Below are 26,957 nucleotides of genomic sequence, written 5' to 3'. Positions count from 1 at the left end.
GGAATGGAAATTTAGGTGAAGTGTCTTAAGTGTCCAAACCTGTAGTCACTTATTTCATTCTCAAAGTAGGCTTGTGTTTTGCTTCTTCTCTGACCAAACTTTACCCAGCATTTATATCTATGTAGTCCTTATCACATGTATATTTTTTAAGTTTATTTATTTTTGAGAGACAGCACAGGTGAGGGAGGGGCAGAGAGAGAGGGAGACAGAGAATCCTAACAGGCTCTGCACTGTCAGTATAGAGCCCAACATGGGTCTCGAACCAACAAACTGTGACACTATGACCTGAGCTGAAATCAAGACACTGCTCAACTGACTGAGGCACCGAGGTGCCCTGCCCCATTTATCATATATTTGTTCTAACACTGGTATTTCTCCCGTTTTCTTTTTCATTCAGCACCTTAGTTCAGGCCCTAGTTTTCACTCAGACTTCCTGTTACCATTCTTTTCTTCTCTCTTCTTTATCCCTTTCTTCCCACTTCATTCTTTATCAGAATTTTCTTTTTTAATTTCTTTTAACATTTAGTCATTTTTGAGAAACAGAGCATGAGTGGGGGAGGGGCAGAGAGAGAGAGGGAGACACAGAATCTGAAGCAGGCTCCAGGCTCTGAGCTATCAGCGCAGAGCCCGACATGGGGCTTGAACCCACGAACTGTGATATCGTGACCTGAGCCGAAGTTGGACGCTCAACCGACTGAGCCACCCAGGTGCCCCATCAGGAGAATTTTCTTAAAGTCTTGGTTAGATTGTGTCACTTCCATTTTATAGAATTAAGTCCAGACTTTTCAGTGGATTTTCAGGTAATACCTTTTATGATCAGGCCCCATTCTATCAGAATTCTATTTCCAGAGGCCCTTTTATTTCTCTGTATTCTTGCTCTTGCTGTTCTTTTACCTTGAAATGCCCCTGTTTTCCCCTCTTCTCTGCTTCCGGCTTTGCATTCAAATCCTAGCTCCAGTTTAACCATGTTGAGGTCTTGCTCCATTCATCTAGAAAAAGTTAATTCTTATATTACTGCAGCACTTTGCTTTATCTTTGTTATAGAGCTTCAAAAAATTCTATTTAATATTTGAATTATTTGGCTGCGTACATTTGTGTTTTCTCTGTAAGATTGTAACCTCCTAGGGGACAAATTTTAAAGTGTATTGATTAGTGGTTGAGTTAGTTTAGATAGCATTTTTCACCATAGATTAATGAAAATCAGCGTTTGTGCAGAATCCAGTTATGTCTCTTAACTTGGAATTTTGGGGATGCGTGAGTGGCTCGTTCTGTTAAGCATCCATTCTGGATTTCGGTTCAGGTCATGATCCCACAAGCCCTGCGTCTGGGTTCCATGCTGAGCATGAAGCCTGCTTGGAATTCTCTCTCCCTTTCTTTGCCCCTCTCCCATTTGCGTTCTCTGTCTCTCTCAAAATAAATAAGTAAAAATTAAAAAAAAAATACTTGCTATTTTGGTTCACATATACTCTAGGATAGATGAAGTAATTATTTTATTTTGTAAGGAGAAAAGCTAAGAACTTCCTTTTTCTAGCTGTAGCTGCTTCTTTACTGGCATGAGTTGAAGATGCTGGGACTCGTTTTCTGTGTGAGTAGAATAAATTCAGACCTAGTGTTTATATTTGCACTCTGGTACTAATCAAGATAAGTGATCTGCTTTTCTTGGTGAAAATTTTCTGAACAAGTTGACTGTATGTCAAGCTTTATTTCCTAACTGAAAAATTGTAGCTGTTTCTGAAAAATAAGTTGAAAATTAATATTGTTTAATATTTATATTTTAGATCATTTTAATCTGTTGTCTTACACTTTCTCTATGAATATCACTTAATTTCTTTTTTTAATTTATTCATTTACTTTGAGAGAGAGAGAGAATGAGAGAGAATTCCAGGCAGACTTCACACTGCTGGCCAGAGCTGGACGTGGGAGTCTTGAACCCACGAACCAACCACGAGATCACGACCTGAGGTGAAGTCTAGAGTCAGACACTCAACCGACTGAGCCACCCAGGCACCCCTCATTTAAATTTTTATTGCTGTTATTTTGGTTTTGGTTGGCTTTGTTTCATAGCTAGATATTTATATGCTTTTAAGTGGATGTCAGAAACAAAAGTATCAAGCTAGAATCAGAAGTACTACTTGTTTGCAGTGATTTTTGTTACTTGAATTTCTACATATGTAAATCGTGAGAGAATCTAGTTTGCTTAATGTATTTGGAAAGCAAAATGAATGTAGAGAATAAAATCTAGGTTAGAAGCTGGAATTTATTTATTTTTAAAGTTTTAATTTAAATTCCAGTTAGTTGATGTACAGTGTAATACTAGTTTCACGTGTGCAATATAGTGATTCATCACTTCCGTACAACACCGGGCGCTCATGACAAGTACGCTCCTTAATCCCCATCACCTATTTCAAAACCCATTCCTTCATCCCTTTGTCTCTGGTAACCATCAGTTTGTTCTCTATAGTTAAGAGTCTGTTTCTTGGTTTGTCTTGCTCTTTTTTTCCCCTTTGCTCATTTAAAAACTGGAGTTTATAAAAAAGAAATGAAAAAGGTAGTGAGAGGAACTGAAAACTGAAAGTAGTTAATGGGCTGCATGCCTCCCCACTTTTGTTACTGCATTTTCAGTTGCACAGAGGCACTTTCACTGAGATATGTTATTGATTCTCCAAACTTACTTTATTTAATATTAAGTTAATTATTTCACCATTCTTCAAATCATTTCTTCTTCTGATGCTACTCTTCAGTATTTTTCACCTGTTTACAAAGATTCTAGAGAATCATGGTTTTTCGGTTACTACAGAACAGTGTGAGAGATTAAAAGTCCTTCTGAATCCAACCACCTGAGATGATCATCTTTGACATTTCTGAATAACATTCTTCTAGACTTCTCTCTGCATAATATATGGGACTTATGCATATATGCAAAGCATAGAGACAAAAGATTTTATATAAATCTTAGGAATTATGGGAATATACTACAATGCTGTTTTGTACATTGTACTCTGTAGTATGTTCTTTTTATTGGCTTTTGTTATTTTGTTGTATGGATGTACTGTAACTTGTTTGGCCAAGTCCATTTTGCTAGAATCTTAGTTTTTTATTTTTGACATGTGTATGTATTTGTTGCAAATATTTTGTATGTGCATTTGTCCCGTTAAATCCCATATATTGGACTTTTCAGAGGTAAAATTGTTGGGTCAGAAATGGTACTCATATTTGTAATTTTGATACACTGTCATATTGTCCTTCAGAAGGCTCTTACCGTTTTTTATTTCCCAACAATGTGCCACTGCTCATTTCCTCAGACCTATCATCACTCGGAGTTGTCAGATACGCGATTATTTTTTTATTTGCTTTTCTTTAATATCTAATAAGACTGACTTTATTTTCATCTATTTATTGAGTGTTTTAGTTTCTTGATTTATTCTCTTCGTTGTTTTTCTTATTAATTTGTAAGCTTTTTTGTGTATTAGGGGTATTAACTTTCTGTGGCATAGCAACTTTTTCATGGTTTGTTTTTTGTTTTTTTTTAACGTTGTTTATATAATGTTTTGTTTTAAGAAGTGCTATGCATCATGTATTCATGGTTTTTTTTTAATATATGAAATTTATTGTCAAATTGGTTTGCATACAACACCCAGTGCTCATCCCAACAGGTGCCCTCCTCAATACCCATCACCCACCCTCCCCTCCCTCCCACCCCCCATGTATTCATGTGTTTTAAGTGACAGTTTCTCCAAGGCACCTAGGTCCAAAACTTCAGTAATACTTCACTTGCCTCTTGTTCTTCCCCAGTTCTAGTGAATTGCTTGTTCTGTTGGTCCTTTTGCAGTGGTCTTTAGTCCATCTATTCTTACTTTGGTTTTGAAATTCCTTACTTTACGCTTTTATTGTGGGGTTTGCTTGCTTTGGGTTTTTCCTCTTAGACACTTTCCTGTTTTCTGCGTTCAAATTAATCTTAAAATACCATTTTGATTCTATCATGTTTCTCTGAAGCATACTTACCGAATCAAATTCTTGAACTGGGCATTTATGATTCCTTACCCCAGACTGACCCACACTACCTTTATTTATATATGCTGATCACAATGCAAGCTGGACTCTTTACTATGTTAAAAACATGGAATTGCAGGTGCCCTACACTTTAGTTTATGCCCTTCTCTCAGCTGGCTAATCCTCCTTGTCCATTCTTCCAGCCATAGTTGAGGTGTCCTCTTCATTAATGTCATCTAGAAGTGACCTCTCACATCCAGGCTTGAATTAATTTGAGTTGTCCCCTCCCACCCAGGTATACTGGACATATTTCATTCATTCATTAAAAAAAAAGTCAGTTTTATTAAGGTATAATTTGCATACAGTATAATTTCCCAATTTATGTATAAAATTAAATGCTTTTGACAAATAGATATACTTGTGTATCTTCTACCACAATCATGATAAAGAACATTTCTATTACCCCAAAAACTTCCCTGTGCCCCTTTGTAGTTTGTCCCCTATTCTGCTTGTGGTCCTTGGCAACTGCTAATCTGCTTTTTGTCACATTAATTTTATCTTTCTTGAACTTCTTTTTTTTTTTTTTCTTTTCACATCTATTTTTTTTTTTATATATATGAAATTTATTGACAAATTGGTTTCCATACAACACCCAGTGCTCATCCCAAAAGGTGCCCTCCTCAATACCCATCACCCACCCTCCCCTCCCTCCCACCCCCCATCAACCCTCAGTTTGTTCTCAGTTTTTAACAGTCTCTTATGCTTTGGCTCTCTCCCACTCTAACCTCTTTTTTTTTTTTTTTTTTCCTTCCCCTCCCCCATGGGTTCCTGTTAAGTTTCTCAGGATCCACATAAGAGTGAAACCATATGGTATCTGTCTTTCTCTGTATGGCTTATTTCACTTAGCATTACACTCTCCAGTTCCATCCACGTTGCTACAAAAGGCCATATTTCATTCTTTCTCACTGCCACGTAGTATTCCATTGTGTATATAAACCACAATTTCTTTATCCATTCATCAGTTGATGGACATTTAGGCTCTTTCCATAATTTGGCTATTGTTGACAGTGCTGCTATGAACATTGGGGTACAAGTGCCCCTATGCATCAGTACTCCTGTATCCCTTGGATAAATTCCTAGCAGTGCTATTGCTGGGTCATAGGGTAGGTCTATTTTTAATTTTCTGAGGAAACTCCACACTGCTTTCCAGAGCGGCTGCACCAATTTGCATTCCCACCAACAGTGCAAGAGGGTTCCCGTTTCTCCACATCCTCTCCAGCATCTATAGTCTCCTGATTTGTTCATTTTGGCCACTCTGACTGGCGTGAGGTGATACCTGAGTGTGGTTTTGATTTGTATTTCCCTGATAAGGAGCGACGCTGAACATCTTTTCATGTGCCTGTTGGCCATCTGGATGTCTTCTTTAGAGAAGTGTCTATTCATGTTTTCTGCCCATTTCTTCACTGGGTTATTTGTTTTTCGGGTGTGGAGTTTGGTGAGCTCTTTATAGATTTTAGATACTAGCCCTTTGTCCGATATGTCATTTGCAAATATCTTTTCCCATTCCGTTGGTTGCCTTTTAGTTTTGTTGGTTGTTTCCTTTGCTGTGCAGAAGCTTTTTATCTTCATAAGGTCCCAGTAATTCACTTTTGCTTTTAATTCCCTTGCCTTTGGGGATGTGTCGAGTAAGAGATTGCTATGGCTGAGGTCAGAGAGGTCTTTTCCTGCTTTCTCCTGTAAGGTTTTGATGGTTTCCTGTCTCACATTTAGGTCCTTTATCCATTTTGAGTTTATTTTTGTAAATGGTGTGAGAAAGTGGTCTAGTTTCAACCTTCTGCATGTTGCTGTCCAGTTCTCCCAGCACCATTTGTTAAAGAGGCTGTCTTTTTTCCATTGGATGTTCTTTCCTGCTTTGTCAAAGATGAGTTGGCCATACGTTTGTGGGTCTAGTTCTGGGGTTCCTATTCTATTCCATTGGTCTATGTGTCTGTTTTTGTGCCATCTTTCTTGAACTTCATATCAGTAGAATTATATGGTATGTAATCTTTGGTGTCTCCCATTCACTTAGCATACTTTTGAAATTCATTGTTGTTGATGTGCATTTGAGTGCTTTTTTTTTTTAATTTTTTAATGTTTATTTATTTTTTGAGAGAGAGACAGAGACAGAGCATGAGCGGGAGAGGGGCAGAGAGAGAGGGAGACACCGAATCCCAAGCAGTCTCCCGGCTTCAGGCTCTGAGCTGTCAGCACAGAGCCCAATGTGGGGCTCGAACTCACAAACCGCAAGATGACCTGAGCTGAAGTTGGATGCTTAACCGACTGAGCCACCCAGGTGCCCCAGTGGTTTGTTTCTTTTTATTGCTTAGTAGTATTCCATTTACATCTACAGTCGGTGGATATACCATAATTTGCTTGTCCATTCACCCAGTTGATGAGCATTTAAGTTTCCAGTTTTTGGCTATTATGAACAAAGGTGCTGTGAACATTTGAATAGTTTTTTTCTGTTTGCATATCTCATGAATAAATTTGGAGTGGGATTGCTGTGTTGTATAGGAAGTGAGTTTTTGACTTTATAAGCAGCCTCTTTTCCAAAATGGTTGTACCATTTTTCATTCTAGTCAGTAATGTATGACCATTCTGGTAGCTTCAAATCCTGACTTGTTTTTATCAGTCTTTGTTCTTAGCTATTCTGGTGGATGTGTAATGGTACATCATTGTGCTTTTATTTGCAGTTCTGTAATGACTAATAATGTTAAGCATCTTTCCATATACTTATTTGCTCTTCATATCTTTTGTGAAGTGTCTTAAAATGTTTTGTCCATATTTTTTATGAATTGGGCTATTCGCTTTATTGAATTGTGAGAGTTCTGTACATATTATAGATATATATAAGCTTTGTCAGTTTGTAAATGAGTATTCCTATTCTGTGGTTTGCCTTTCCTTAACAGTAGTTTTGAAAAGCAGAATTTGATGAAATCTAATTTAGCAAATCTGAGTCTAACTTATGGTCACAAAGACTTTCTCTTTGGTTTTATAATGTACCACTTTAGTTTATCACAGGCTACCTTCATGTATAATATAATATTGCAAGAGTATGCTTCTCTTTCCTCCTTCTCTTCTTATGTACCATTCCTGTCATATGTGTTATTTCTACAGAAGTATGACTTATGTACGTTATTTATAGACATGAAATTTAAAAAATGAGAAAAAAATTTATATCTAATATATACCTCTTTTTTTTTTTTTTTTTTTTTGAGAGAGAGGGTGCAAGTGAGTGAAGGGCAGAGAGAGAAAGAGGAAGAATCCCACGAGGGGCAGAGAGAAAGAGAGAAGCGGTGTTCACCTGGGACTTGTGTTTAACCCAAAGCAGGACTGGCGCTCGCCTGATGTGGGACTCGAACTCACAAACTGTGAGATAATGACCTGAGCCAAAGTCAGCTGCTTAATGACTGAGCCACGAAGCCACCCCTTAATGTACCTTTTGAAACACTTCTAATGCCTTTGTGTAGATCCAAGTTTTGAGGTAGTATTTTGCTGTAGTGAGAGAAATGGTTTTTAGCCTTTATTTTTTTTTTAAAGTAGGCTCCACACTGGGTATGGAGCCCAATGCAGAGCTTAAACTCTTAAACTCATGACCCTGAGATCAAGACCTGAGCCGAGATCAAGATTCAGATGCTTAACCCAGACACCCCTTTCAGCATTTCTTACCAATGCCACTCTGCTGTCTTGTTTGTCTGAAAAAGTCTCTATTTTGAAAGATATTTTTGCTGGGTATGGAATTCTACATGGACTTTCCTTCCCCGCCCCTTTGTTACTTTAAGTTATTCCACTTCTGGCTTGGGTAGTTTGACAAGAATTTACATAATATTTTGTTTTTGCTTCAGTCACTGGATTGTAAGTCTCATGAGGTTCTTTTTTAATCTTACTGTCTCTTAAGCACCTACCACAGCATGTGATAGGAAATAGATACCTAACAAATGATGTTAAATTGGTTTGGATAAGAAAATATCCAGCACCTCAGAATTTGAAAAAAAAATCCTTTTAATATTAATAGAGTCTAATATTGATTTATGAATAAATTAATAATGGCTAGAGCTGGACCTATCAAAAGTATGTGCCTTTGTGCAAATCAAGTATTAAGCTTTCCCTCTACTTTTCTCACCATCTTTCCTTTTTCTCTCTTCAAAAACATATCTCAGGGCATGGTTCAGTGAAACATGAAGACAAACACAGTTTATGTGCTCAGTGGACTAGAACTTGTTTGCCTGAGCAAATCCGTAAAAAGTCAGTCATGTGTCTTTTATCTTCTTAACTTTTAGTGTTTCATAAGGAACATGAAAGGAAGTATACTTTTCAAATAAACACAAAACATTTCAGTTTTATATTAAATTTTTCTAGTTTTTAAAATAACATCTTTTTTGAGATATTATTCACCTACCATGCAATTTACTCTAATTTTAACTGATACAGACAGTGGCCTTTAGTATAGTCACAGAGTTGTGCAGCCATCACCACTAATTTTAGAACATTTTAATCACTCCAAAAAGAAACTCAGTGCCTGTGAGTAGTCAGTCTCCATTCTCACCTCCCCACATCTTTGGCAACTACCAATATACTTCTTATCTCTTTGGATTTGCCTATTTTGGACATTTCATATAAATGGCATCATATGATTCATGGTTTTTTATGACTGACTGCTTTCATTTGAGCTTAATGTTTTTAAGGTTCATCTATGTTGTAGCATGTGTCATCAGTATTTCATTTCTTTTTAGGGAAAAATAGTGTACCATTGTATGAATATACCACATTTTGTTGTCAGTTGATGGACATTTGGGTTGTTTTCAGTTTTTGGCTATTATGAATTATGCTTCTCTGAACATTTGTGTTTAGTTTCTTGTTTTTGTTTGTGTTTAGTTTTTGCATGAGACTTTTTTTGCGTGAGATATGTTTTTATTTCTTTTCTTCCTTTTTTAAAAATGTTTGTTTATTTTTGAGAGAGAGAGAGAGAGAGAGAGAGAGAGAGATAGTGCAAGCAGGGGAGGGGCAGAGAGGGAGACACAGAATCGGAGGCAGGCTCTAGGCTCTGAGCTGTCAGCACAGAGCCTGAACTCACAAACTCATGAACTACAGGATCATGACCTGAGCTGAAGTCAGACACTTAGCCGACTGAACTACCCACGTGCCCCTGTTTTATTTCTCTTGGATATATATATACCTAGGAGTGGAATTTCTGGGTCATGTGGTAATTCTGTTTAACATCTTAAGGAACTGCCAATCTCTTTTCTAAAGTGGCTGCATCATTTTTTATATTCCAACCAACTATATATGAGGGTTTCAATTTCTGCATATTCTTGACAATAGTTGTCTGTTTTTATTACATCTGTCCTGGTATCTCGTACTTTTGATTCACATTTCTTTAGTGACTAATGATGTTGAACAGCTTTTCATATGTTTATTGGCCATTCGTATATCTTTTTGGGAGAAATGTTTATTCATATCCTTCACCTATTTTAAAATTGGGTTTTCTTATTGTTGAATGTCTTGAATTCTTTATATATTCTAGGTACTAATATGACTGTGACATTTCTTCTAGAAAGAAGAACTCTTGTATTCACGAGAGTTCATTTTAATTTAGTGCAAAATAATGGACTCTTCCTAGGTAACTTGTTTGTAACCGCTTAGGCCATTCTCACAGTGTAAACTTTGGACAAGTCACTTAGCTTTTGAGTCATTGTCTATGGACTCATAAGAAGAAAAAAAGAATTCCTAGGGTGAGGTGTTAACAGAACAACCAAAAGACTACTGTCTGGTTGGCAGACCTTCTACTTTGGGTTGATTGGGTAAATATCCACTGTAAAGGAAAAAGCAAGGACTAGAAATTATATAGATGTGGATTTAGGTACTAATTCTGTTGCTTTCATAGCAGAGCAATATCAAGCAATTCAATTTTTGAGCTCTGGTCTTTCTACTTTGTAAAATGGGAGGTATAATGCCTACCTAGTAAAAAAAAAAGAAAAAGAAAACAACAAAACTGGAAACAACCCAAGTACAATGACTAGGAGCAATTAAATTGTGCTACAGATACATGATTTGCATTTTTCCCCCATTGTATCACTTTGTTGACATCCATTAGTGCACATTAGTTTTTAATTTTGATCAAGTCCTGTTTATTTTTTCTTTTGTTGTTTGTGCTTTGATGTTGTATCTAAGAAGTCTTTGCCTAATTGAACATCACAAAGATTTATTCCTATATTTTCTTCTAAGAGTTTTATAGTTTTAGCTTTTGTATCTTGATCTTTGATCTATTTTGGATTAATTTTTGTGTATGGTGAGAGAAAGAAGTCCACCCTTACTCTATTGTGTGGAAAACCAGTGTGCCAGCACTATTTATTTAAAAGGCTACGTATTTTTTTCACCATTGAATTGTATTGGCACCCTTGTTGAAAATCCACTTACTATAAATGAGAGGGTTTATTTATGGACTGTCAGCTCTAGTCCTTTGATTTTACATGTCCATCTTTAGCCAGTAGCATACAGTTTTGATTATTCTAATCTTGTAGTAGTTTTTGAAATCAGGAAGTGCTTGATTCTAATTTTGCAGTAATTTTTGAAATCAGGAAGTGCAAGTCCTTCAGCTTTGCTCTTTTACATTGCTTTGACCTTTCCCCCTCTTTTTTGGAGGAGGAGAGGGGTCCTTTGCATTTCCACATGAATTTTAGGTTTACCTGGCCAAAAGGCAGCTTGGATTTTCATAGGGATTGCACTGAATCTGGAGATCAATTTGAGAGTATTGCCATCTTAATGGTAAGTCATAAAATATATGAGTATGGAATGTCTTTGCATTTATTTATGTTCCCTCAATATTTTCAGTGGTATGTTGAAGTTTTCAGGGAATAATCCTTGAACTTTTTTTTGTTAGATTTATTCCTGAGTATACTTTTTCAGTGTAATGGGAGTTGTTTTTGTAATTTCATTTAATTGTTCATTGCTAGTGTCTGGAACTACAATAGATTTTTCTACATTGATCATGTATCCTGCCATCTTGCTTGCTTATTAGTTCTAATAGTTTTTAGTAGATTTCTTAGGATTTTCTGTATATAAGATTATGTCATTTGCAAATGGATACAGTCTGGATTCCTTTTACTTATTTTTTCTTGCTCAGTTGCAATGGCTAGAATCTCAAGTACAATGTTCTGTGGGTTTTTTTTTAATTTATTTTTTTAATGTTAATTTATTTTTGAGACAGAGACAGGGTGTGAGTGGGGGAGGGGCAGAGAGAGAGGGAGACACAGAATCTGCAACGGGCTCCAGGCTCTGAGCTGTCAGCACAGAGCCCGATGTGGGGCTTGAACCCACGAAACGTGAGATAATGACCTGAGCTGAAGTCGGACGCTTAACCGACTGAGCCACCCAGGCGCTCCTCAAGTACAATGTTTATTAGAAGTGGTAAAATGAGACTTCCTTGTGTTGATCCTGATGATCCTATAGGAAAAGCATTTTAGTCTTTTTCCACAAAATGATGTTAGCTATGAATTTTTCATAAATCCTACTTTTATTTTTTGGTTAAAGTTGTTTCCCTTGGGGTCTAATTTTTGGTGTCAGAAAAATTCTAGATGCCTTGCTTGACCCTTATATATGAGCCTGTGTAATTATTTATTACTCTTACAGAGTCCAGGAAAAGAGGAAAATCTCCTATTTTGTAGCATGTATGTAATGATAATGATTAGCTATATTGGTTTCCTACAGGAACATTTGAAAAATGTTTTATTGTTAAAAATATATGCATTAATGTTCATAGTATTTTCTTTAATTAGTGTTACTTAAGTAGTCATGATTTTCTAAATTTAATTTTTTAAGGTTAAGAGGTGGTGTACTGTAGTAAGAATAATTTGTGCAGCCTTTTTTATTTTTATTAAAGGAAGTGACAAGTTTTCTTTATAGCATAGATTTTGGTTTGTTGTAATTTCTGGTGGTATTCATCTTTAAACTTTTCTGTTGGTGTTTGTGTATTCTTTTGATGAGTTTTGAATACTTAATGTTTTTTAAGTAATCTCTATGCCCTGTGTGAGACTTGTCCTCACGACCCCGAGATCAAGAGTTGCGTGCTCTACCAACTGAGCCAGCAAGGCACCACTGTTGGTGTTTATTTTCATTAAAATTTTTTTAAAAATTTATTTTTACTAACAAAAGTGGGTTTATTCGAGAGTAACAGTAGCAGTCAAGGGCATACAAGCTACCACAGAACCATGGGCAAGATCTATGAGTATTTATTTTTAAACTTTTCTGTACTTTTCAGTTTTCTACAGTGAAATTGTGTTACCTTTTTAAAAAACCCATACTGTTTGTATTTAAAACTTACATATGAGGGGTGCATGGGTGGCTCAGTCTGCTAAGTGTCTGACTTTTGGTTTTCGGCTTAGGTCATGATCTCACCGGGGTTTGAGCCCCACATCAGGCTCTGCACTGACAGCATGGAGCCTGCTTGGGATTCTCTCTCTCCCCCTCTCTCTGCACCTTCCCCTGCTTGCTTGCTCTCTTTCTCAAAATAAATAAATAAACATTAAAAAAAAATCTTATATATGAGATACTTGAAAACAATACAGAAGAATATACAGCAAGATGTGAAAGCTACCCTTGATGTCCTTTTTGTTCCTGTTCCTTTTAAAATGTATAACTCTGTACGTAGTTGGTGTATATGTTTTTTCTGTGTATATACTTTCATACAAACATGTGTACATGTAAACATTAAGAATGTGACTATGCCATAAATTTTTATTTACTTTTTTTTTTTTAGCAGTAGTATTTGAAGATCTTTCCAAATTGGCTACATAGAATTCCATACTGAAATGTTTCAAGTTTTATTTACCTATCAGTTGTTGGGCACTGTTTTTTCATTTTTTCTGTATTATAGTCAGTCCTTTAAAGAGTATCTGTGTAATAACTTTTTGACACATATGGAAATGTTTTTGTAGGATATGTTCTCGTAAGTGAAATTGCAGATCAAAAGCATTTGATAGATATTACCAAACTGCCTTTTAAAAAGCCTGAGTAATTTTATATTCCTTCTGATAATTTATGTGACTGACCATTTCTGTGCATTTTCATAAATTATATTTTCAGAATTCCAATTTTTGACATTCTGATGGATGCAAATTAATTACCATTGCTTTATTTTGCCTTTTCTGGTTATGAGAGAGAAGAGAGCATTTAAATTTCTTTACTGCCCGTTTGCATTTCTTCTGTGATTACATATTTTTCTAATCAAGAAGAGACTCTAGTCATTAAAAACAAGGAATGAATATAGTTTTACAACAGAAAAACTAGTTTTGTTCATTAAATCCCTATGGGATAATGGATATAAAATGGTTGGTTGTTAATAAAATGATAAATTCATCTCAGTGTTTATACGAAGAAGCTGATTAGCTAAATGTTATTCTGTCTCTTAAATCTTTTTAGTTTAAGTAGAATTTCATCAGTGGACCTTTGCCTGTTAGTTAGCTGGGTATCAGTTATACAAAGTTAGCATTTATGGGCAGTTAGAGAACAGATAATAAACATGTGCTTTGCTCTTTTATTCATCAATTCAATAAATATCTTTTGATTCCTTATTACATACCAGACACAGTTCTAGGCACTGGGATGGAGTAATAAACAAGACAGTGGTGGAAGGGGGGAGGGAACATGATGTGCTTATTTATTTTTCTGAGGAGAGGCTCACTGTGGTGTTGATAAATATATGGAGCCCTGAATGACAAGAAAGAGCAACTATGTGATGATCTAAGTATCCCAGAAAGAGAAAACAGTATTGCCAAGGTACCAGGAAGAAGCATAACTTTGAAGAATCATAAAAGAGACTAGTGACTGCGACCTAGTGAGTAAAGGAGAGTGTAATGAAGATGAGAGGCAGTTTGGGTCTTGTGGATCACAACAAAGATTTTTATTTTAATTTTAAATGCAGTGAGAAGCCATTGGAGAGTTTTAGGCAAAGGTGTGGCATAATCCAGTTTATATTTTTGATAGACATAGAATACAAGGCAGTATGTCACAAGTATTATTCAGCAAATGGGGAGGTTACAGAGTTGGGACTTTAACTTGATCCATAAAGGCAAGTAAGAAATAAATGGAGGGGAAGGATGTAGTTTGATGTGGTAGCAATAAAGAACGCCTGGCTTTCAATTGGAAGACTTGGTATTCTGTATTGACTCTACTTCTTTATAGCTCTTGGCCTCTACATAAAATTTTTAACTCTCTTCTTAGTTTCTCTCATCTTTCTGTGTACTTTGGTTGCTGTGAAGAGCAAGTCAAACGAAAAATGTTTATAAAAGTGTTTTGTAAACTGAGACATGCAATATGGTATGTTTGTTTACTCAGGAAAAGACTTATCATCTGTGTGGTATTATGCTAAGGACTGTGGAGTGATTAAAACAAATGAATTATACCTGGTTTCTGCTGCTCAAAGAGGATATAGTCTAGTAGACAATGTGGTAAATACCTAAAATACAAAGTTAAGAATGGTAAACATCTTAAGAAAGATGCAGATAAAGCCCTATGGGGAGTTCAAAGAAAGAAGAGCTTTCTTCTTTCTTGGAGTTGGCGGTAAGGCTTTCAGAGTAAGAACTCTTGAATGAGGCCTTGTAGGACTTGAGTAGAATATGGAGGGGAAGAGAATATTCTCAGTAGGTGAGTCTGTGAGTAAAGGCATGGCAATATTAGGCAGATTCAGGATGTGATAAGGAAAGGTAGTTTAGAATTAGATCATGCAGCACCTTAATATTAGGATAAGGAAGATGAATTCCATTCAATAGGAATATTCTCAGCAGGTGCTTAATTCTGCAAATATTTATTGACTATCTGCCATTGCCACATTGGTGCTAGTTTGGGCTATAAAGATACAGTTGATCTCCGTCTATTTGCGGAAGACAAATTATCTGTTATTCTAATGAGGCAGGATCATAGGACAAGGAATGTCTCCAGCTCTCTGGCATAATGAGGGAAGGCTTTATAGAGGTGTAGTAGACCTTTTGTTATGAGGTATCTTTGTACTTAGCAGGTACCAGAGATGAAGAGAGGAATATAAGAAAGGCATTCTGTGTTTTGGGATGGCTGGACAAGGTCTTTGTATGCAGTGCAAGGTTGTCTAGAGCTTTGTTACAGGGGTAACTGGAAGATTCAGGTGGTGGTATGGAGACTAAATTGGAAAGGATAGAGATTTGAGGTGAGGAGTCTGGAAAGGAGACTGTTAGACTGGGCGAAGTGAGAGGTGATGTAGGACCAAATGAGAAATAGTAGCTATGGGACAAAGAGCCTAGACAACTAGAGAGATGCTTAAGATGTACAATTGGCAGGACTTGCAGATCAGTTGGATATGGGAGAAGAGAGGAAAAGGACCATATGGAATATAGAATGATTTCTGGATCTTTGCTGTTTCAGAATTTCAGAATCTGCTATTGCCTGAGAAGAAAAGGGGTGGATTTGGAGAGGACTTAATAGTTTTATCTGTATTGTGTTGAAGGTTCTTGTAGGTTAGTCGGAAGTGGGAAGAAGGTCATCACAGATGTTGATATTCCTCCCCCACCCCAAAGATAGGTCATTGTTCACCCTAGTAATTAATTTCAGTGAGGATACAAGCCAAATTATAGGGGTTTGAGGGGTGTATGTATGTAGAGAATTTGGTTGTAATTGGAAGCAGAGAAAAAGATAAAATACAAAAATACCATTGTTTGTTTTTTCTTATATGTATGTATTTATGTACGTATTTTTCTTGTTTGTTTTTAAAGATTTTAAAGATGAATTATTTAATCCTTGAAATAGTAAATGGACAGCAAAGGGTTGAAATCACAAATAGTGGAATAGTCATGGAGGAGCCTAGAATAGTGCATCTCAAACTTTAGTGAGGATCTTGTTAAAATGCAGACTCTGAATCGGAAGGTCTGGGTTGGGGCTTGAGATACAGCATTTCTGACAAACTCCCAGATGAGGCTAATGCTGCTGGTTTGTGGCCCATACTCTTTGAAGTAAGATCTAGAGAGTATGGCATTGATAGCATTATAGAAGAGTTAGTCTTGGATAGGAAGAAGAACACCTCTATTCTGAGATCAGGTAAAATGTGAGGTAGATGGAGATACAGATTAAGCTTGTAGGTGGGAGCTATGCCTGATAATTTTTTTTATTTCTGCAAAATAGAAGTAAAACAATGTTAAGAAAAGACTTTGGAATGGTGTTAACTTGAAGACAGAAAGGTTTGGAATAAATTGTGAAGGTTTGGAATAGCTACTAAAAAGAGAAGGGAAATGAGTGAATTTGGAGCATTTAACATTCACTGAACAGTGAGGATTTGTTTGGTGATGGTGTCTGTAGAAATAATTGGAGTAGGGAGAGACTATATATGAAGATTTTTGAGATGATAAGGTACTCTCAGGGGAGATAATGAGGTCTGAAATAGAAAAGTGGCCTTGAGAATACAGAGGGGAGGATGTGGTAGGCTACATAATGGCCCACCCAAAGGTGTCCATGTGAACCTGTGAGTATACTTCCTTACACGGCCAAAGGGACTTTGCAGATGAGGTTAAAATGAGCATCTTGAGATGGAGAGATTATCCTGGACTGTACACGTGGGTCCTCTGTGATCACAAGGGTCTTTATAAAAGGAAGCAGGAGGGTTAGCAGAGTCAGAAAAGGCCATGTGAGGACAGAAACAGAAGAGGAAATGTGATAAAGGAAGCAGAGGTCAGATTGTTGGAGGACCAAGAGCCAAGGAATGGACAGCCTTAAGAAGCTAGAAAAGGCAAGGAAACAGATTTTCCCAAGAGACTGCAAAAGGAACAAAGCCCTGGTGATGTGCTGATTTTTACCCAATAAGACTGATTTTGGAATTTCAACCTTCAGGTACTGTAAGATAATAAATTTGTGTGGTTAAGCCACTAAATCTGGTAATTTGTTATAGCCACAATAGGAAACATGCATAGAAGTGTGGATGTAAGGGAATGTAGAGTTAGAACTGATAAAGTGAGGCAGTTGATGAGATGGGCTGTGGGCATCAGGAAACTGGGAAGATTTCTAGCCTGGATAAATGGGTGGAAAAGAGTGGTGAAATTAAAATTATAGGAGGAGATATTAGAGGAAGGTATTCACTTTGCATTAAGTATAGATTAGTTAGGGTAAAGGAAGATCTGAAACAGGAAGACGGATTTAAGAGGCTGCCCTAGTATTGTTAATAGTTACTTGAAAAAAATGAGAAAAAGTTAATTGAGCTGTTCCAATACCAATACATGACAAATTACATAGGAATATTTAAAATTTTGACTGAGAAGGTAACAAAAGGGATGATTGAGAAAGGCAGGTTTTTGACTACTTCAGGTACTGTTTTTCATTTTTAGAAGGCATTTTTTTACTAGTTTTATTAAGATATAATTGAGAAAATTATGTATTTAAAGTGTCATTGTGATGATTCGCTATGTGTATATATTGGGAAAGGATTCTCGTATCATAATCAGGTTATGTAATACATCCATCACCTCATAGATTTAATTTTTTTGGTTAGAGTTCTCTAAGTTAATTTCAGTTATACAATATTATCAACGGTAGTCACCACGTTACACATTAGATCCTCAAACCTTATTAATCTTGTAACTGAAAGTTTTTATTATGTTGAGGTGCGTTCCTTCTATACTGTTTGTTTAGTTTTTATCATGCAAAGTTGTTGAATTTTGTCAAATGCTTTTTCTGCATCTGCTGAGATGATCCTGTGATTTTTATTCTTCATTTTGTTGATGTGGTATGTCACATTTATGGATTAGCATATGTTGGACCGTCCTTGCATGGGAAGCATTGTTATATCTTTTTTGGGAGGGTAATCAAGTTTTTGAAATGCGTATAGCTGCTATTAGAATGTGAAATAAACGGTAGAAAAATTAAGCTAAAAAATATTGAGAATAGTGGCTAATGTATCAGACATGAACATGTATAGAACATTTCTATCATTTTAGAAACTTCTTTTGGATAGTGGTTATATATTGTTTTATATAATGAGGAACTAGATATTATTATAGTAAAAATTTTAAGAGTTAGTGTTAGCATACCTGGACTCTTGGAGAGATTGTGTGATATAGTTGAGTGAATACTACACCATGCTCTTTCTCTAAGGAACACTAACCTAATTCACAATGAGCACTAACCAGTTGAGTTTCAGGATATCAAGCTTTGATTCTGGTTCTGCTTTGTGTTGTATGAATTTGCAAGCCTTAGAAACATGGAAAGTTTTCTCAACTTCTTAAAGAGATACTACCATCTCTCAAAAACATTAAAAAGAGACAAGAAACAGCTAATATGTATTCACTGCGTAGAGATATTAGAAAAAAACATTTTTAAAAAGAAGAAAAATCTTATCTTTAAAGAAAGACTTGCTATCTACCATCCATTTCGTTCTTTTGGTTAAGATACCATGATATCGTTCATTCTGTAGTCTTGAAGATGCACTTCTCTCTTACCCTCGTAACTTTGTATGGCTGAAGTATTAGATCATTTGTAAAAATGACTTAAACTTGAATTTTGTGTTTATATTTAATTTTAGGTTTCCAAACCATGTTTGTTTCAGACCATAAGCACTGAGAGAATGCATGTTTCCTAGGACATGAAGTTAAAAGGTTAAGGAACTTATGGGGCACCTGGGTGGCTCAGTTGGTATGATTTTGGCCCAGGTCGTGATCTTACCTTTTGTGAGATGGAGCCCCATGTCGGATTCTGTGCTGTGATAGCACAGAGCTTGCTTGGAATTTTCTCTGTCCCTCTCTGTTTGCCCCTCTCCAGCTTGAACTCATGCAGTCTGTCTGTCTCTTTTTTTCAAAATAAGTAAATAAACATTTTTTTAAGTTAAAAAATGAAAAGTTAAATTTTTGAAGAGAAATAGAAGAATTAGAGAGGAATGGAGGGTATGTCCAGAAGAATTTAATTGATACATATAAAAACCTCATTTCTAAAATAACCCTTTTATTTTTTACTTTTTAAAAAAAATGTTTATTTTTGAGAGAGAGCATGCACAAGCAAGGAAGGGGTAGAGAGAGGGATATAGCAGTGAGGTGGATGGGAGCTCGAACTCACAAATCTTGAGATCACGACCTGAGTCCAAGTGGGATGCTCAACCAACTGAGACACCCAGGCACCTCCAATATATCCCTTTTATAGACCAGAAATTTTTAAGTCTTTGCTGATAATGCTTATCCAGATTCTATCCAGAAAAGAATAATTTAATAGGCCACGGGAGTTAATTGTATTAGGGTTTTACGTAATATCTTTGTCTCTCTTTTCTTAGGTAAAACTTAGTCATAAATCTCTCAGTTAAATATAATTTATGTGTCTGTATGAAATTGATGATCTGAATCTTGTTAGTGTAGGAAAGTTAATTTGAGGAAAGTTCTGTACTGTTACCTCTGATGAAATGATAGTCTCTTTGCTCTCTCCTGCTGTGTACCTTTCTGTTGCTTTAGAAGCATGGCATATGAGACTTGTTTTGAGGCCCAAGAGTTTAAAGGGAAAAGACATAAAAAATGTGGCTGAGTGTTTCATATTATGACACTATTGGTTCCTGTATTAAAGTTATCTGAGATAGTTACCACTTTATATTTAGCAAAACAATTCCTCTCATTTCCGTAAATAGTTGTAAGCTTATTGGTGATTTTAATGATTGGTGTATATGAATATTTAATGATAAGCAAGTGTTAGATTTAAGTATTTTCTAAACTGTGTTCCCATTAATCTAAAATAGTGTTGCATAAATACTTTATATAAAATATTGGGTTTGTATGAAACACAAGCTCAATGTTGAACAGCAGTTGGCCCTCAGTACATTTTGAAATGTTTTTGAAAGAGTGAGGGAGAAGTTTAATTTGTATTTGAGTTTATCCTAAACCTAATCATCATTTTATTTTCATATTAGAATTATAGAATGTTTCTAAATGTTTTCCTCCATACTTTACTAACATCAGATATAAACAGAATTTCCAGTCCTTTCTTTTCTCTCTGCCCTACTTTAATTATGGGTTCTTAGGAGTTTCTTTGCTTTATTTACTGTCTCCCCATAGCTTCTACAAAATTTCAGCAAGAGTTCTCTCCTTCACAGTGTGTTAATTTTTTTTATTGTGTTAACCTAGCTACTTTTCAGTCAGAAGGTCTGGATTTAAAACCTGGCATACAAGGTAGATCAGGCAAGGTTCTGAAAGGAAACTGAATCCAACTGAGATGGTGCAAGAGACTTTCACGAAGGATTGCAGATAAAGGGGTGGATTAAGGGAACCCACAAGAGATGTTCCTGTAGTTACAGAGGGAAGCAAGGAAAATACAGTGTTTTTAGAGCCTGATGAGAGCTGTGGAGAGGGTGATAAGGGGACACAGCTTCTGTCAGAAAATGTGACCAAAAGGGAGGATGCTGGGAAGAAATAATCCGGCCTTCTCTGCCTTCTGATCTGCCAGTGACAGCCCTGAAACTCAGAAGGTGCATTTGTTGAGGTTAGCCTCCTTTGGCACAGAGTTGGATAGAAGAGTATTGGAGGAATAGGGTAGTGACAGTAAGTAATAACCAGTACAACTACTGATGAGTATGGGATTGATTTTAGGTAACATAATATTTTAGATTACATTTCTAATCTGTAAACTGTAGATACTTCACTAGGATTGATGTGAGCATTAAAATGAGACCTGGTAAACATGTCAGAGTACTATCATAGTGCCTTTGTCTTGTAGATACTTGTTTTTAGTTTTGATAAGGTGAGGATTTGAAAACTTCAGCTTCCTTTCACATGGTGCTGTGCTGCATTTGTTTTATAGGAATTTTGGTTGTCACTGTATTTTAAATATATATGATAGTTTTTATATTTTCCAGTATTTTTTGAGAAGTGAATTGCAGTCATTATTGAGTAGTTACCAAGATTTAGAGACTGCTTTTACTTATTGCCCAATGACAGGCATTGTCTTTTTCACTCTTGCTGTAGACAGAGCACTACCGACTACTGAATTTGTGGGGTGAGGAAGCTTTACAGATGTAGAGATTAGACTTTGGTGAAAGATTGGTCAGACTTCACCCTGCTACTGCTACCATTGGTGTACCCTTGTTGTGTACTTCTCTTTTCTTTCTTTTTTTTTTTTTTTTTAAAGCAGGAGGCTCCCAGGGGCCTCAGAAAGACCTTTTTTTTTTTTTTTAATGTTTTAAAATGTTTATTTAATTAGAGAGAGAGAGAAAGAGTAAGCATGGGGGGGGGGGCAGAGAGAGACAGAATCTGAAGCAGACTCCAGGTTCCAGGCTGTGAGCTGTCAACACAGAGCCCAACACGGGGTCCAACTCACGAACCTGAAATCACGACCTGATCTGAAGTTGAACGCTCAACCGACTGAGCCATCCAGGCACCCCTGTACTTCTCTTTCCTTTTCTTTTCTTTCTTTTAATTATTTTCTAATCTTTATTTATTTTTGAGAGACAGAGTGTGAGCAGGGGAGGAGCAGAGAGAGAGGGAGACACAATCTGAAGCAGGCTCCAGGCCCCAAGCTGTCAGTCACAGCCCGACGCGGGGCTTAAACTCATGAACTGTGAGATCATGACCTGAGCTGAAGTCGGATGCTCAACCAACTGAACCACCCAGGCGCCCCTGTACTTCTCTTCTCTAAAGACAGCAGTGATGCTTCGTCACACTTTTGTTCCTAATCCTTAGAGTATTTCTTCTACCAGAGATCTGCTTTCATCCAGTCTCACCTTTGAGCATTCATAGGCTAGACCAGGATGAAGACAGTCTATTTTCAGGAAAATTTTAGCTACCAGATAGATAATAATCTGCTTAAAAGCATTTTCTGTCTTTTAAAAAAGTCTCCCCCCAAAAAACTGTATTATGATTTTGAAATTTAATAAATTTCTATTTTATGTAACAGGGTTGAGTTAGTAGTTTTTGTAAATTTCAGACTGAACTTTTCTGAATTCCTGACTAAATCTTCATTATTTTCCACCAGACGTTCTGCCAAATCCCGAAGCAGAAGCCCATATTCCTCTAGGCATTCAAGATCTCGTAGCAGGCACAGGTTGTCTCGATCCAGAAGCCGTCACTCTAGCATTTCTCCTAGCACACTAACTCTGAAGAGTAGCCTGGCAGCCGAGTTGAACAAGAATAAAAAAGCACGGGCTGCAGAGGCAGCAAGAGCTGCAGAAGCCGCGAAAGCTGCAGAAGCAGCTAAGGCTGCTGAGGCTGCTGCCAAAGCTGCCAAAGCCTCCAACACTTCTACACCTACGAAGGGGAGCACGGAGACGGGTGCCGGTGCATCTCAAACAAACCATGTGAAGGATGTGAAGAAACTGAAAACAGAACACGCACCTTCTCCGTCAAGTGGTGGGACTTTAAAAAACGACAAGGCAAAAACAAAGCCACCTCTTCAGGTAACCAAGGTGGACAATAATTTGATTGTAGATAAAGCCGCCAAGAAAGCAGTTGTAGTTGGGAAGGAGAGTAAATCTGCTGCTACAAAGGACGAACCAGTATCTCTTAAAGAGAAAACCAAACCACTTACACCAAGTTTAGGAGCCAAGGAGAAGGAGCAACATGTGGCTTTAGTGACCTCTACGTTACCACCATTACCTTTGCCTCCCATGCTGCCTGAAGATAAAGATGCCGATAGGTAAGTGCAAAAAAGTTTTGTCACTAACAGTTTATTTTTATTATTTTGAAATTATTTTTTTACTGTTTATTTTTGAGAGAGAGAGAGAGAGAGAGAGTAAGAGCGAATGAGCGTGGGGGAGGGGTACAGAGAGAGGGGATGGGGGAGACACAGAATATGAAGCATTCTGTCAGCACAGAACCAGCCTCGGGGCTCGAACTCTCGAGCCTCAAGTTAATGACCTGAGCCGAAGTCAGACGCTTAACTGACTGAGCCACCTAGGCGCCCTTGTCACTAACAGTTTAAAAAAAGAAATGTAAGTTTGGAGTGAGAAATTACCTGAAATGCCCTCCCCCCCATAAAAAGGTTATAAAAAAATCATAAGTAAATTATCTTTATTATTATTTTCACTTTAAAATGAAGCACACTGCTTGTAAGATGACAAAATATAGGTTATGCTAAGAATTCCGGGAAAAATTTGCTGTTGGCTTCGGAATACAATGTATATTTCCGATTGAGTTTGGGAATTAGAGATGCTAGTACTGTGTTTTCTTTGATTTAATATTCCTTAAATGACAGTATCAGAAACAGGACATTTATGAGAGACTCTGTCCTGGGTGATTAAAGCAGGTATATTCGTTATTTCTAGGTTTCTTCTGTGGCCTTATACATTTATCACTCTGGGTAGCTTTATGAATTTATTATTTTTTAGACTTTTCTTGACCCTTTTAATTTTTTGCAATTGGAGATTCATTATGTATTACAGAAAACTCAATGTGGTTTTGCTTTCCTTTAAGATGTTTACAGATTCTTTTATGAATATTGGGGGTATGACTTTTTTTTGAAACATTTTATTTTTTAGAGGATTAAGATAAGAGTGTCTGTAAAGTAAATGTGGTTCTAAGAATATTTCTGAAACATATGCTAGGATAGAAGCATTATGCTACTGTGTAATGTCTGTCTGTTACACCACTTAACCTTTTTCATTTTTATTTTTATGGAGAAATTAGAGCTGTTTTTCCCTCATTTTCTTTTAAAAAGCAACTATATGAGCAGTTTTCCTAGCTGACATCTTTATAGAATTTGGAAACAAGTGGATGAGAATGCTGTGTGGGTAGGTCTTTCAAGTGCTCACTTTGGCTGGCATTGTGAACATTTTATAATTTAAAACAAAAAAATCATAATTCCTGTGTTTTGTGTCCACTATAATGTCTTTTTTCTACAATCAAAAATGTTGCCAAGAGAACTCATCCAATATAATCAGGTATTCTCCAATTATACCACTCTAATTATGGTATTTACAGGTTTCACTATTCTCTAGGAACACTGAAGGTTCATAAACAGAGTAGTGATTTGTAATTTTGATGAGTTGTGGAATGGACTCTCCAGCAGAGAGGCATGAATGCAGAACTGAGTCACTTCATTAGTGAGAAAATAACCCATTTGCCAAGAATCTAGTAATTCTGGGCTGGTGAGACTGGTTATTCTCTATTTTTCATATATCCTATGGAGATAAATTTTTACTGGTGGTATTTTCAAGAATTCAAGATGCATGCAGGTGAATGCTTTAAGGAGGGTATTTTTTGTGCATCCTTTTTTTTTTGACAATTGACTGATTTATTGAACAATAGAATCTAAAGTTCTGATCTCGGATGTGTACAATCCCCATTTAGCTTTGCATCTTTTATTTTTTATTTATTTATTTTTTTGATTTAACTTTATTTTTTATTTTTTAAAATTTACATCCAAACTAGTTAGTATATAGTGAAGCAATGATTTCAGTAGATTCCTTAATGCCCCTTACCCATTTAGCCCATCCCCCCTCCCACAACCCCTCCAGCAACCCTCAGTTTGTTCTCCATATTTATGAGTCTCTTTTGTTTTGTCCCCCTCCCTGTTTTTATATTATTTTTGTTTCCCTTCCCTTATGTTCATCTGTTTTGTCTCTTAAAGTCCTCATATGAGTGAAGTCATATGATTTTTGTCTTTCTCTGACTAATTTCACAGCATAATACCCTCCAGTTCCATCCATGTAGTTGCAAATGGCAAGATTTCATTCTTTTTGATTGCTGAGTAATACTTCATTGTATACATACACCACATTTTCTTTATCCATTCATCCATTGATGGACATTTGGGCTCTTTCCATACTTTGGCTATTGTTGATAGTGCTGCTATAAACATGGGGGCACATGTGTCCCTTCGAAACAGGACACCTGTATCCCTTGGATAAATGCCTAGTAGTGCAATTGCTGGGTCATAGGGTAGTTCTGTTTTTAGTTGTTTGAGAAACCTCCATACTGTTTTCCATGTGCATCCATTTTTTTTTTTTAACGTTTGTTTATTTTTGAGACAGAGAGAGAGCATGAACAGGGGAGGGTCAGAGAAAGAGGGAGACACAGAATCTGAAACAGCCTCCAGGCTCTGAGCTGTCAGCACAGAACCCAATGCGGGGCTCGAACCTATGGACCGCGACATCATGACCTGAGCCGAAGTCGGACGCTTAACCGACTGAGCCACAGGCGCCCCAGTGTGTGTCCATATTTAATGAGATGTTGGTATATGTCATGCTTATCATCAAAAATTTTTTTGACCTGTATTCTTTTTGGTCTCTTCTGCTTTTCTGTTGTGTCTCTGTTCTTCTTTCTTTGAATATGTTTGCACATTTCATGGATATAGAAGTTTTTAAGACCCCTGGCTACTACTACTAACATGTGTGGCCACAGATCAATTCAACAGCAGTCAGTCACTCTTCTTTTGATGCTCCATTGTCCTTGGTCAGTGGGAACTCCTTAAGCTGACTGTCTTGTCCTTTTGACATGACCTGTTTGGTTTTGAGTACTTCCTAGCCAAGTAATATCTTTTAGGCTTACTTTGAACTTTGCTTCTCCTTCAGACCCGGAATTTGTTACTCTTTAAAAATCACAAGATACACTGTTAACTATATACTTTCATATAATAAATTGTTTTGTTTTAAAGGAAATTAGGATTATACTGTGCATAATACTTGACTTTTTTTTTTCATTTAATATATTGGAGATCATTCCATATTGGTATATGGATAGGTTCAATATTCCTGTCTATAGGAATGATAAATCATGCTCTTACTAACTATTCTATTGGTTAAGGGATACTTAGATTTATAATAATTGTTTGCTATCACACTCTTGTTATATTAATATTTTATGTACGTTTGAGCAGTTTTTGTAGGATAGTTATAAGGTTGAAGTATATACATTTAAAATCTGATTAAAAGCTGCCAAATTGTTTCTTAATAAGACTGTGTACCAGTTTATACAGTCTATAAAATATATGATTATTTAATTTTGCGTTTTTCTGATTATTGAGATAGCATCTTTCTGAATACTTGTTGGCTATTTATTTTTTTCCAGTGAACTACTTGTTTATATCTTATGCTGGCTTTTCCTTAATACTGTTTTTCTTTTTTTTTTTTTCCTTATGTTAAAGATCTTGCCTTTCAGAGTCTATTGCTTGCCTTTGACATTTATTTGTTTTGTTTTTGGCTATATGGATGTTTTCCTTTTTTTAAAATTTTTTTTTAATGTTTATTATTTTTTGAGAGAGAGAGACAAAGAGCAAGCAGGGAAGGGGCAGAGAGAGAGGGAGACACAGAATCGGAAGCAGGCTCCAGGCTCTGAGCTGTCAGCACAGAGCCGGATGCGGGACTCGAACTCACAGACCGCGAGATCATGACCTGTGCTGTAGTGGGCCGCCCAACTGACTGAGCCACCCAGGCGCCCCGGATGTTTTCCATTTTTAAATATAGTCAGATCTATCATTTTTCCCTTAAAACTTATGGGTTCATAAAGTTAAAAAAAACTTGACTCAAATCATACAGAAATTTGTTTTTGGTTATTAGATGAGGAAGAAAAATGCTCTCCCCTACCACCCTGTAGGCTGATAGATCCAGTTGTTTCTAACATCACTTACTGAATAGTCCCAGCTCACTGGTTTGTGGTGCCATATATAAAAATTCTTATAGATACCTGTATTTCTGGACCCTCTCTTCTTTTTTTTAAAAAAATGTTTTATTATTTTTGACAGAGAGACAGAGAGACAGAGCATGAGTGGGGGAGGGGCAGAGAGGGAGGGTGACACAGAATCCATACAGGCTCCAGGCTTTGAGCTGTCAGCACGGAGCCCTATGTGGGACTCAGACTCACCGACCACGAGATCATGACCTGAGCCGAAGTTGGATGCTCAACCGACTGAGCCACCCAGGTGCCCCTGGACCCTCTTTTCTATTAATGTGTTTTATTATTTCTTTGCCAGTACTTTTTTGTTTTGACTTCTTTAGATGAATAGTATATTGGTTCTCA

The 26,957-nt window shown here is 36.6% G+C and overlaps 1 protein-coding gene across 2 annotated transcripts in view; it reads left to right on the top strand.

The window, feature by feature from the left end:
• CDK13 (cyclin dependent kinase 13) overlaps positions 1-26,957 on the top strand; it is a 124,559-nt gene that overhangs the window by 5,548 nt on the left and 92,054 nt on the right. For both annotated transcript variants that reach the window (XM_047096877.1, XM_047096876.1), the window contains exon 2: positions 21,979-22,638. In XM_047096877.1, coding sequence (XP_046952833.1) covers positions 21,979-22,638 — 660 coding nt within the window. The remainder of the gene's footprint in view (positions 1-21,978; positions 22,639-26,957) is intronic.

The sequence above is a fragment of the Lynx rufus genome, unplaced genomic scaffold (genome assembly GCF_022079265.1).
Source record: "Lynx rufus isolate CCGP_SWC_20201006 ecotype Redwood Valley unplaced genomic scaffold, mLynRuf1.p SCAF_4, whole genome shotgun sequence".
Lineage (NCBI taxonomy): Eukaryota > Metazoa > Chordata > Mammalia > Carnivora > Felidae > Lynx > Lynx rufus.
Note: the sequence above shows the minus strand (reverse complement) of the source record. Positions and strands in the feature narration are given on the sequence as shown.